Below are 12533 nucleotides of genomic sequence, written 5' to 3'. Positions count from 1 at the left end.
TATTTTGATTTAAATAAAAAAAAAAAAATTTTAAAGTAAACTTCAGTGAACATTCTATTTGAAAGACGAAGAAAGGCTGTTTGAGTAAAACAAACAAAAGGGTTGTAAATAAGCTAACAAAACAAACACAGATGGACAGGCGAGGCCCACTTTTGCTCAAGAGGCTATAAGGTCATTTCCCTCCTTAAACAACACTTTCTAAGGGCAAGCCAAAGGTCTTTTCATTTAACCTAAAGATACACAGCAGTCACAGACCAGGGTCCTCCTTCACCCCCAGGCACCAGCCACAGGGCCTACCTCGCTCACTGTGGGAGGCGCCCTGCTCCTTGGCTGCCCAGACAGGACAGCTGAAAACAGATGACCTGCGTTTTCTCCCAGCCCAAGCTCAGGCTTTGTTCAGTCAGTACCCCACATTTTACTGAATCTTTACTCATTCAATCATTGGTATTAAGAATTACCCATCTGTCACTTATTAGGACACTGGGATAGACTGAATTGTTTTACCTTCTCCTTGAAATACGCTAACTTTAGCATCACCCCCTTTCCATTTTTTAACTTAGACGTTGAAACCCTAAGCCAGGCGTCCTCAAACTTTTTAAACAGGGGGCCAGTTCACTGTCCCTCAGACCACTGGAGGGCCAGACTATAGTTTTAAAAAAAAAACTATGAACAAATTCCTACGCACACTGAACATATCTTATTTTGAAGTAAAAAAACAAAACAGGAATAAATACAATCACACCGCCTCATGTGGCCCACGGGCCGCAGTTTGAGGACCCCTGCCCTAAGCCGTTCTTCAGCATGTGACTTATGTGGACATAAGGCCTTTAAAGAGATAAGTAAAATAAATAATAATACTGTGAAGTCACATGAGTGGACAATTAAGCCATAGGACTGAAGCCCTTATCAGAGGAGATTAGGACACAGACCCACACAGGGGGAAGGCCGTGGGAACAGCCAGGGTGCAGATGGCTGACTAACAAGTCAAGGAGAGAGCTCTCAGAAGAAACCAACTCTGGCAACACCGAGATCTCAGACCTCTAGTCTCACAGACCACGAGGAAACGAACTTCTGTGATTTAAGGCACTAGTCTCTAGTATTCCTTACGGAACACAACACAGAAGATTCCAAGCGCTTCTCAATTTACATTATGCTCCTGTGCTTTCCTGGGCAGAGGGCAAAGGGCAATCTATAATTGCATACCATTTTCTACAACCAGCCACACACGACACTAGCTCCAGACTAGAGCAAAGCCCAACAAGACATCTACCAAAGGCCCCTAGGATGGGTTGGAAATCAGAGTCCTTGCTCTACGCTCAGGACAAGATCACGTACAACGTGCTGGAGAAAAGGAAGATGGACGTAGACAGTACAGCTCAGAGGAGAAGCATGCTAGCCCCACTGGGGACCAGGGTGCCCACCACACCCAACGCAGGAGGTAACTCTGCACCCTGGAAGGTTACTGACAAACTGCCTCTTCCTGTCCCCAAAGACAGAAAATCATTTTCACGGGTGCCACAGAATGACAACTATCAGAGGCAATTATATGTGCACTAGGGACTGGGTCATGGCAGATATTTTTATTGCTAAAGAGACAAGTGACTAGAAAGTGAGCAGACTGACCAATGATCTTACAAGCACATGGAAAGTAGGCATTTTACAGTGACCATCTGAACCCTGCTGGAAAAAGATGCTGTTGCGACTCCCTAGAAGTCAGTTTCTTGTTGAGGATTAAAAATTCCAACAGCACGGTGGCGCCTGTGGCTCAGTGAGTAGGGTGCTGGCCCCATATCCCGAGGGTAGTGGGTTCAAACCTGGCCCCAGCCAAATTGCAACAAAAAATAGCCAGGCATTGTGGTGGGTGCCTGTGGTTCCAGCTACTCGGGAGGCTGAAGCCAGAGAATCACCTAAGCCCAAGAGATGGAGGTTGCTGTGAGCTGTGACACCATGGCACCTTACCGAGGGCAACAAAGTGAGACTCTGTCTCAAAAGAAAAAAAAAAAATTCCAACAGCAGTGAGGTCTCCAACTGACCTGTCCTTGCCCACTAGCTTCAGCCCCTCCTTGGGTTGGCCAACGTCAAAAGCCTGGTCTCCTCTCACCAAGCAGGCGGCAGTGCCAAGCGGACAGGCATGCAGCTGTGAACTTGGGTCCCGTAGTAAGTCTGTAAAACATCATACATTGCATTAAGTCAGACTAAGTGTCAGGAATGGTAATCACATACCTCAGGTCTGGGGTTCCCTTAAACAAATGATTAAATTTTTAAAAGTCTCTGTATGTAACCATTCTGATACCCTGGGTAAGCAATTAACCTCCAAACCAAGGTCAGGGTCACAGAATGCAAAGTGCCAGCTCTGCACTGGTGTAGAAGGGGTGCCCTTGACGTAAACAGAGATTTTTACGTCAGCTGCAGTTGAGGAATGAACCCACCTTCTTAACGTGCACTAACCTTAGCACTATCACCTTTCAAGATACAAAGAGAACAGAAAATGCTCTGCAGAGCAGTGGAAAGATCAGAATATTAGTGGAATAAACCCACAGTTCTGGGTTATCACCCCAGACGGACCACTTACCACCTCCATAACTTTGGTCTAACTACAACGCTACCCAGTTGCCAGTGTGCAGCCTCATAGGTTTGGGTAAGGATTAAAGAAGAGCACTCACCAACAAGCCTAGAACACACCCAGGCATCACAGACTGCCCGCAGCCAAGGGCTCCAGCAGGGCTCTGCACCTGTGGTGTGTTTACCAGGCCCGATCACTGACATGGGACACCATGGGTTTGCTTGCTCACTATGAATCCTCACCTACTTGACTCCAACGCGAGAATCCAGCACCTAAATTAGAGCCTTGCACAGAGAAGGGATTCAAAAACTTTTTCTCCATGAATGAGTGACTGAATAATGCCACCCCACCTTGGGATTTAACTGCCGCATCAACGGGGGAGAAGGTTGGGTTATTATACCTTCTATGGTGAGGAGTCATGAGCTAACCAACAGGGAAGCAAACCTTGGACGCCCCAGTCCTCACACGTGAGGTAGTATTATGACCTTTCACTTAATGGGCTGTTTGTTCCACAATTAACATCTACTGTACCCTCACGGGGACACAGTGTTAAACAGGACAACTGTCTGCTCTACTGAAGGCAAAACATAACGCAAGTGCGCTGAGTGTCGGAGGTAAGCACATGGCAGCAAACCTAAGACCGCACGTGAGGTTCTGCGAGTCCCATTCAAACTCGGATTGAGGTTCAGAGCAATTTCCTGGTGATGGAGAATAAGCAAAACCTGGGACACTTCTAGCATGAATCAAAATCATGCAATTCAACTCCAATTGCCAGTAAATTTGAAAGAAAAATGCTTATACAGCCAGCAAATTCAGATAATCTTCAAAATAATAAAAGACCAGAAGTCTAAATGTTTTCCAAATCAAAATAGCTTATTATTTCAGAATTTAATAATCTACAAGATATTTCAACTTTATAACCAAGCCTGAGTTATAGACCAATTTAAGACAAAGATTTTATCTATAATATCAGTCTCTTCCCAAAAGAACAAGGAAGGCTGCCCTTGGAGAATAAAAGAATAACACAGTATCCTGACACACAAAAAAACCTACAATTATCACCAGTCACTTCTGCTGAGCCATGTGTGGGGTATAATTACTATGTTTAACTATTTAGAAATAATATACTATGCAGAGATAGAATAGTCTGGGAAAAAAAAGAAAAAACAGAAATACACAAACAAGATGATACATAATGTATCAGTACAGTTTAAAGAATAATTTACATACCCAGCAATACCACCCTGCCTTGGGTTTATTCTTAAGATTTTTTTTTTGGCTCGGCACCTGTGGCTCAAGCGGCTAAGGTGCCAGCCACATTCACCTGAGGTGGCGGGTTCAAATCCAGTCCGGACCTGCCAAACAACAATGGCTACAACCAAAAAAATAGTTGGGCATTGTGGCAGGTGCCTGTAGTCTCAGCTACTTGGGAGGCAGAGGCAGGAGAATCACTTGAGCCCAGGAGTTTGAGTTGCTGTGAGCTATGGTGCTATGGCACTCTACCCAGGGCGACAGCTTGAGGCTCTGTCTTAAAAAAAAAAAAAAAAAAAAGATTTTTTTCTAAACTTTTCTAAAGACAAAGCATTAGGTACTGGCAGGCATGGTGACTCACACCTGTAATCCTAGCACTCTGGTAGGCCAAGGCGGGTAGATTGATTTCACAGGTTCAAGATCAGCCTGAACAAAAGCAAGACCCCATCTTTACTAAAAATAGAAAAACTGAGATAAGAGGGTCACTTGAGCCCAACGGTTGGAGGTTGCTGTGAGCTGTGATGCCAGGGCACTCTACCCAGGGCAGCAGCTTTAAGATTCTGTCGCGCGCGGCGCCTGTGGCTCAGTCGGTAAGGCGCCGGCCCCATATACCGAGGGTGGCGGGTTCAAACCCAGCCCCGGCTGAACTGCAACCAAAAAATAGCCGGGCGTTGTGGCGGGCACCTGTAGTCCCAGCTACTTGGGAGGCTGAGGCAAGAGAATCGCTTAAGCCCAGGAGTTGGAGGTGGCTGTGAGCTGTGTGAGGCCACGGCACTCTACCGAGGGCCATAAAGTGAGACTGTCTCTACAAAAAAAAAAAAAGATTCTGTCATGCAAAAAAATAAATAAATAAATAAAACAAGACTTAAATAAATAAATACAAGCATTAGGTACTATTAGAAATATAAGGAAAACACTAAAAATGATCTTTGTATTAGTTTAGCACCAGCAAAATTTACTCGTGGCTAGTACTACAAAAAGACAAGTCCTAGTCAACAGGACTAACAATCCACAGCCCTTAAGGAACTGTGAAGTTAGTTTTTAGAAACCTACCCTGTTTCCCCGAAAATAAGACAGTGTCTTATTTTAAGGTGTGCTCCCAAAGATGCGCTAGGTCTTATTTTCAGGGGACGTCTTATCTTTCCTGTAAGTAGGTCTTATTTTCGGAGGATGTTTTATTTTCGGGGAAACAGGGTAGCTTAGCTGGGAGGCCAAGGCAGATGGATTGCCTAAGGTGTTTGAGACCAGCCTGAGCTAGAGGGAGACCCCAGCTCCAAAAGTAGCTGGTCATTGTGGCAGCACCTGTAGTCCCAGCTACTTGGGAGGCTAAGGGAAGAGAGACCCCAGCTCCAAAAGTAGCTGGGCACTGTGGCGTCATCTGTAGTCCCAGCTACTTGGGAAGCTAAAGGAAGAGGATCCCTTGAGCCCAAGAGTTTGAGGTTGCTGTGAGCTGTGACGCCACAGCACTAACCCCCAGGGTGACTAAATGACTCTGCCTCAAAAAAAAAAAAAATAAATAAATAACAGAAACCTAACTAGCTAAAAGCTAGCTTAAAGGCTTAGTGAAACTTACCATGGCCCTGTTTATGTACAGCCTTTCGTTAATTTACCAAGGAGTCTAAAGCTTCTTGCACTTCCTCTGGCATCTATAGAGAAAGCCAGGGAAGAAGCTGACTTCAGCCAAAATATGCATCATGACCAAGGACCAAGCCTGTAACTTAAAGCCACAGAATTCTGTACACACAGGAGGCTGGACCAACCCTTCCGCATGCTCTGAAACCTGGAATGTGTGGCAGAGAAACTCTCATCATGGACCAATAGTTTGGATGGAATTTAAGGGGGGATGGGGACAGGGAGCACAGACATGGAATCAGAATTTACAGGCGGTTGAGGAGTGGGCTGTCCAAACAGAACATCTTTCAGGACAAACACTTTCTGAGCCAGCCCCATCCATGCAATGGATGTCCCAAGACACAAAAGGGCAGAAGGACAAAGATAGTGAAGCCTTGTAAGAATCCTTCACCACCACCATCCCCTACCTCTCACAGGCTCCTACCTATGTTTCTGCAGATGTTGATAAACAGAGAAGAGTCCGGGTCGGAGTCATCCACCAAGTAGCCCCCGCTCAGCTTGATGAGTGGGTTTAGGTCATGCTTCCTCAACTTCTCATCAAATGCATAGCACGGCACCTGGAAGAGAACAAGAGGAAAGGCTAGGCTTCAACATACGTCCTAGGACTGGCGGATCAAAAAGCCCAGGACCAAGGTCATACAACACTGGTCTCCATTCCTTAGGGCCTATCAGGCCACGATGCCCCCCAGTGACAAAAATAAAGCCACAGCTTTGTCACCATGGCAGGACTAACCAAGGCTTAGGACAAGGTCCAGAACCTAACAGAAGCTCAGTCACAGCAAATCCTAATGAGAAGATGAGTTCTTCTTAAGACAGACTCTTAATCCGTCCTTACCAGTCAATCCTTCTACAGCCACTCTCTCATCCCCAGGAGTCTCTTTTACAAATGTCAAGGAACCTGTCATTACAGTTGATGCTTTAAGAGTTCTGCCAGTTCTGAAGGCAAAGTATTCAAGATCAAAGATGTACCCGAGAGGAAAAAGATCCAGGTCGCCGAGTGAACATCAACTCCTGTCCTGACTTTATTTGGAACACCCCCATAAATTTTATTTCCAAAATGACACAATAGCAACCCCTTCCAATGAATATTCTAAACATCTGTGTTTTCTATCATTTCAATGTAATTTTATTACTTTCCACAGATCTATTTCCTAAAAATTGTCTCTTTTTTTAGAATGAAGCAATTCACAGGTGAGTCTACATATAAAAGTGAACTGCTTAATATTTAGCTTTCAATTTTTCTTAGAAAGATGTTTATCAAAACTGCGGAAATGCTCTCACCCACTAACCTTTTTCACAGAGAGCTAACAGAGTCGATCAAACCACTTACACGTCTCTTATAGCCTTAAATTCATTTCAGCCGTGTCCTCAAGGCAAAATCAGCCCTGGCCTAAGATGCTTCTCCGTCACCAGAGCCTCTCTTCTAGGAAGGGCGGGGGTGGCCTCCAGGGCTCGCAGCACAAGCCTCCTGCCACATTCCCACAGAAAGGCAATCCAAGGAAGAGGAGGACTGCAGCTGGGCTACAACCACACATGTCCATAATCCACAAATCAAAAGAGCTTGTCATCCCACAGCAAGACTGTATAAAAACACGAACTCAAGAGGGGCGCAAGCTGACTGGGTAGGATGAGGATCGGCTCTCGAGCCGGCCACACACAAGCCTGTGGCAGAAAAAGGAGCAAGAGGGGACAGAGCCACCAAGACACTGAGACGGCAAGGCCAGCGCACCAGCCCGGGACAGCCAAGTCCCGGCCATCTTCCTGGCCTTGGGAACTGCAGTCATGGCCTGAGAAACAGTCCAGGCTCCGAGAGCCTGTCCTCCCACTTCCCGCACAGCTCTGGGGACATGAACCAGGCCAGGAATCCAGCAGCCGGTGAGGAAGGGGCGGACAGCATTTTGTGTCCGTTAATCGGACTTACACAACTCCGGTGAGACCACGAACAGGCCAGCTTTGAACTGTGCAACCTCCCATTGCATTTATACGGTGCTTTAATAAAGCAATTGTCCTAAAATCCCTTACCATCATCCACTGAACAGCATTACAACACAGTTTTAAAGGTGTTGATCAGGACAACCAAGTTAAATTTACCCCCCAAAATCATTCTAAATTTGACAGAGCGAAACTAATAAAAGAAATGAGGAAACATCAGTGAGGTGTGGAAATTAAGACCACATTGATACTAAACTAAACAAGAACTGGATTTCTTTTTTTAAGGAATGATGAGCATTGTACGTAAAACGTTCAATACATCTTTAAAAGTTACCATCCCACAGCTTATAAGGAGACAACAAATCATACAGAAAGTTCACACGCTTTACTAAGATCTGCGGTGGTGACACACTACATTTTTCCTAGTCATTATGCTCGTAAGTTCTTTTCCATCTAATTCATGTATCCCTGAGGCAGAAAAAAACTGAGCCCCTGAATGTGAATGTCAGGCTGCGATGCCCCCCACTGACAAAAATAAACAAAACAACAGCTTCGTCACCAGGGCAGGACTAACCAAGTTAGGACAAGGTCCAGAACCTAACAGAAGCCAGGGACTCCAGAAATCAAGAATCACTTCAAACTTATGCAATTCCTCCTGCTTAATCCTCAATGAGGTCTCAATGAAAGACAACTGAACAAAGGAGCCCAGCTGCCATCCACACCTGAAGAGACGCTGAGGACAAATTAAACACGCCTCACGCATCTTTAGATCAGCTACTGAGAGAAATTAAATGTCCCTGTTTTGAGAAAAACAGACTGTACCTCCATCTCCCACCCCAAAACACAATCTAGAACAGAGATCAGCACAGGTTCCCTGTAAGGGACCCCACCGGTATATATTTCAGACTTTGTGGATCACACTGGTCTCTGCTGCATATTCATTTCTTTTTAATAAAACAACCTAGGGGAAAAAATGTCAAAACCATTCTTGGTTCTGGCAGAACCAAGAAAAAAAAGCCCGCAGGCAGGAATTGGCCCGTGAGCTACAGGGCCAAGGGAAGGAGGTCGGGGGTCTAATAACAGGAGAGCCAGGGACGGGCGCCAGCCTCCCCCACAGGAAGCAACTCAGACTCAGCGGAGGGGGTCACGGGAGGGCTCCAGCTCAGATGCTTCCCCATCACTAACAGAATGTCTTCAAACAGTTTAAACTGGACGCCGCCTCCTAATTACCAGGCTTAACTCTCCATGCTGCACTCTGCTCTCACAGAGCAGTCCTTTTGCTCTTTTCCCTAAGGCGACACTTGACTCCACCACTTTCACATGAGACCGTCTTGTTTATAGATGACCATGTTTGAAAAATCAGGAACAGGGTGGTGCCTGTGGCTCAGTGAGTAGGGCGCTATCCCCATATACCAAGGGTGGTGGGTTGGAACCTGGCCCCAGCCAAAACTGCAACAAAAAAAAAAAAAGCCGGGCATTATGACGGGCACCTGTAGTCCCAGCTACTCCGGAGGCTGAAGCAAGAGAATCACCTAAGCCCAAGAGCTGGCGGTTGCTGTGGACTGCGATGCCACCACACTCTACGGAGGGCAACACAGTGAGACTCTGTCTCTTAAAAAAAAAAAAAAAATCAAGGACAATTATTCCTAAGTTGATTTGATTGGATTTTTAAAGAACAAACATCCTCTCTTTGCCTTTCTTAAACTACATGGTATTAGGCCACCAGTAACGCTATTGTTTGTGAGTTCCTGTATCCTGGGAGAATCTTTCAACTCAATCCTTAACAGCAGAAAAGTAATGGAGAAAAGAGAATAATCAACCAACCAAGACTGTGAACACAAAGACCACCTCTGAGATCTGGGGAGTAGCAGGGGAAAAGCCGGAGTACTGTCGCTCTGCCCCAGACCAGAGACAGCCAGGGATAGAGCAACCACAGAGGTCCAGGCTGGGAAGGACTGACCAGGAGCTCCGTTACACAACATGGGGTCCACAGCTACTAAGAATGTACTGCATTCCTGAAAATCACCAAGAAAGCAGATTTTAAGTGTTCTCAAAACACAAAACTAATGCATGTTAATTAGCTCGATTTAGCCATTCTACAATGTCTACACATTTCAAAACATCACATTGTACACAATAAACAGGTGTGTTTGTACACATGTTCTATATGCGTGTGTGTCGCCTGGGTTCACAATTCAGCCAGAAGCCACTCGGGACTGAGGAGAGACATCAAACAATTAAAAACAGGGAGGGAGGCAGAGGAGACTTATCAGAGCAGGCTGCCACAGGCAGGAAGCCAGGTGCAGGGGAAGATAACACAGTCAAGGTCAGAAACCGATGGATTCCAAAGACAGGGAGAATAATCTAAACCCAAGTCCCATCATGTCATTCAGCTCCTTTACTGAATCACCCACCACCAGAAACCAAGAAGAACCAACTTGCCTTATATAGGTGAGCAACTCTTATTTCCAATCTGACCAAAAATTGTATCTTGTGATATTTTAAAGGCCCTGTCCTAAAAATAAGAACCACCGGTGGCACCTGTGGTTCATTGGGCAAGGTGCCAGCCCCATATACCAAGGGTGGTAGGTTCAAACCCAGCCCTGGCCAAACTGCAACAAAAAAATAGCTGGGCGTTGTGGCGGGCACCTGTAGTCCCAGCTACTTGGGAGGCTGAGGCAAGAGAATCGCCTAAGCCCAGGAGTTGGAGGTTGCTGTGAGCTGTGACATCACAGCTCTCTACTGAGGGCGATAAAGTAAGACTCTGTAAAAAAAAAAAAAAAAAAACAACACCCAGAAAAGTTTTAACAATTAAATCACATGGCATCTCTACTCAAATGGAGTTTGAAAACTAAAAAAGATTTTCATTCCAAAAGGTCAGGCTGTGTCTTTCAAATCTAAAAGGTCCATCGTTTACCTCGTAAGCACAAAACCTTCAAGTTTCCTTGTTACCTCCTTATTAGCTTTAAATATATCTTTCTTGCAGGCTGCAGAGGTCCTCCACTCAAAGTAGTGCACGCATTCTGTTGCAGTTACAAATTCAGGAGTTCCCTATTTAAAAGAAAATTTAAGATAAGTTACCATACTGCATATTGTAAAGTTTCTTTTTAAAATTAAGACACAGTAAAGACTACTGAAATTTAAAAAAAAAAAAAAAAGGCAGCTACAAGAAGGGTGGGGCAGGGAGAGGGGCAGAGGAACACAGCTGTGTTAGTTAAAGGAGGCCGTCGAGAGGTTCCCAGACCAAAAATTTTGAGACAAAACTTCATGAAATCATGTTGGAATTTTAGTGCAACTAGTCCAAAACTGTTCCACTGCCCAACTACTTAAGAACGGTAAGTTCACAGGAAGTGATCCTCAGAGTCACTCTACTCTCACACTCTAAATGTTCTCTTAACCAAATTCCAACAAAATCCAATCCAGAGGGCGGTCCCTGTGGCTCAAGGAGTAGGGCACTGGCCCCATATACCAGGGGTGGTGGGTTCAGGCCCGGCCCCAGCCAAAACTGCAAAAAAAAAAAAATCCAATCCAGAAAATGTGACCTCATCCTTCATGTGAAGAGGCCTCAGGAGCAGCCCATCTGCACCCAACCCAGTAAATGCCCCCACCAGATCACAGGATTAAAGTACCAGCCTCACTGCAGGGGCCCACCCTCGAGGGCAATGCCTCCTGCTATCCTCCCCCAGAGTAGACTCCAAGCTGGTCAGTCATAGCATCAACGGGTGACTCACAGCACAGCAGAAATTAACCTCTGCATTTCCACGAGCAAATCTAGGGAACTCTCCTTCAGGTCTGTTTCTTGCATGGCAAACACAGAATTCTTCAAGGAATTAGTTACAACAGCAGCTATATAGCATGAACCTTTCAATTTCATGCTGCTGCAAACAGACTTTTTTTACGATTTCAAAGTGTATGACAGTGTAATTAATAAGCTGATCCAAAATGAACAATATTAGTTCTATTTCCAAAGTTCTTCTCATGAGACCTTATAGACCTGAAGATGCAAAGGCCACAGGCCCAAATTCTAAAATGATGTTTTTAAGGAATTTGGCAGCACCCTGACTTTCCTAAACACTTGGGTTCTTACTGTGATTCAAGAACATTCGACTTGTGTAACAATTGCTTCTCCTAAAAGCTAGCAATTATTTACTGCACATCTCTTTCTAAAAACTAAAGATTAAGATCAACAAATCACACACAATATACTTAACATCAGAACAAACATAATCCTTTACAGTTGACACAATGATGTCCCTCAAAAAAAAAACCAAGTAATGTCCTAAAAGCTTAGATTTGGATCTCTCCAATTCACTGTAAATGGGAAAAGAAAAAATACCTTTTTATTTATTTTTTATTTTATTTATTTATTTATTTATTTTGCAGTTTTTGGCCAGAGCCGGGTTTGAACCCGCCACCTCCAGCATACGGGGCCCACACCCTACTCCTTTGAGCCACAGGCACCGCCCTCTTTTTATTTTTTCAATTTAAAAAATACTTTTTAAAAAAAACTAACACATTGACTTCAAAACTATCAAAATGGAATGCTAGGAGGATTTGTTGTTGTTGTTTTTAAGAGACGGTATCTTGCTCCACTGCCCAAACTGGAGTGCAATAGTTCAAGCAATCCTCCTGCCTTAGCCTCCTAAGTCACTGAGATTAGAGGCATGAGCTGGACATGCCCGGCAAGAAAGGAAAAAAAAAGAAAAAACAACTATGCCTGTACATAAACATTAAAAAATACACTGAGTTTTTACACACTAATCACTCTAAATTATAGTCTTACGCAGCATGTGGCTCAGTTACAGTTAGAAGTTGTAACTAAATTTGGGATTTGTTTACTTTTTGGTTCTTGAGGGTGATAGTAATTTGGTTGAGGTTTCTGTTTGTGTTTTTAATTTTTCTCACTTATTCCTGAAACACCGCTAAAGCAACAACACCCAAGGGGCAAACATTTTTAACAAAAGAAAAACAGAAAGCAACTGTGGACTCACCAAGGTTTTCCCACACAGGAAAGTGATGCTACTCTGGAGTTTGTGATTTGCGCGTAGCGGCTCACAGTTCTCTGTTGTGTTGAATTCCAGAATAGATGTAGTCGCACTTCTCAGATGAGAGTCACCTATTTGGAGAATGAAGACAATGAACAAAAACTATAAAA

General features: G+C 44.5%; 1 protein-coding gene across 1 annotated transcript in view; it reads right to left on the bottom strand.

Moving 5' to 3' along the window:
• The window catches only part of IGF2R (insulin like growth factor 2 receptor), a 120781-nt gene that overhangs the window by 70502 nt on the left and 37746 nt on the right, over positions 1-12533 (bottom strand). Inside the window, exons 3-6 of the mRNA XM_053591105.1 lie at positions 12370-12494; positions 10331-10429; positions 5871-6003; positions 2034-2163 (exon numbers count right to left, since the gene is read on the bottom strand). Coding sequence (XP_053447080.1) covers positions 2034-2163; positions 5871-6003; positions 10331-10429; positions 12370-12494 — 487 coding nt within the window. The remainder of the gene's footprint in view (positions 1-2033; positions 2164-5870; positions 6004-10330; positions 10430-12369; positions 12495-12533) is intronic.

This window comes from Nycticebus coucang, chromosome 5 (genome assembly GCF_027406575.1).
Source record: "Nycticebus coucang isolate mNycCou1 chromosome 5, mNycCou1.pri, whole genome shotgun sequence".
Taxonomy (NCBI): Eukaryota; Metazoa; Chordata; class Mammalia; order Primates; family Lorisidae; genus Nycticebus; species Nycticebus coucang.
Note: the sequence above shows the minus strand (reverse complement) of the source record. Positions and strands in the feature narration are given on the sequence as shown.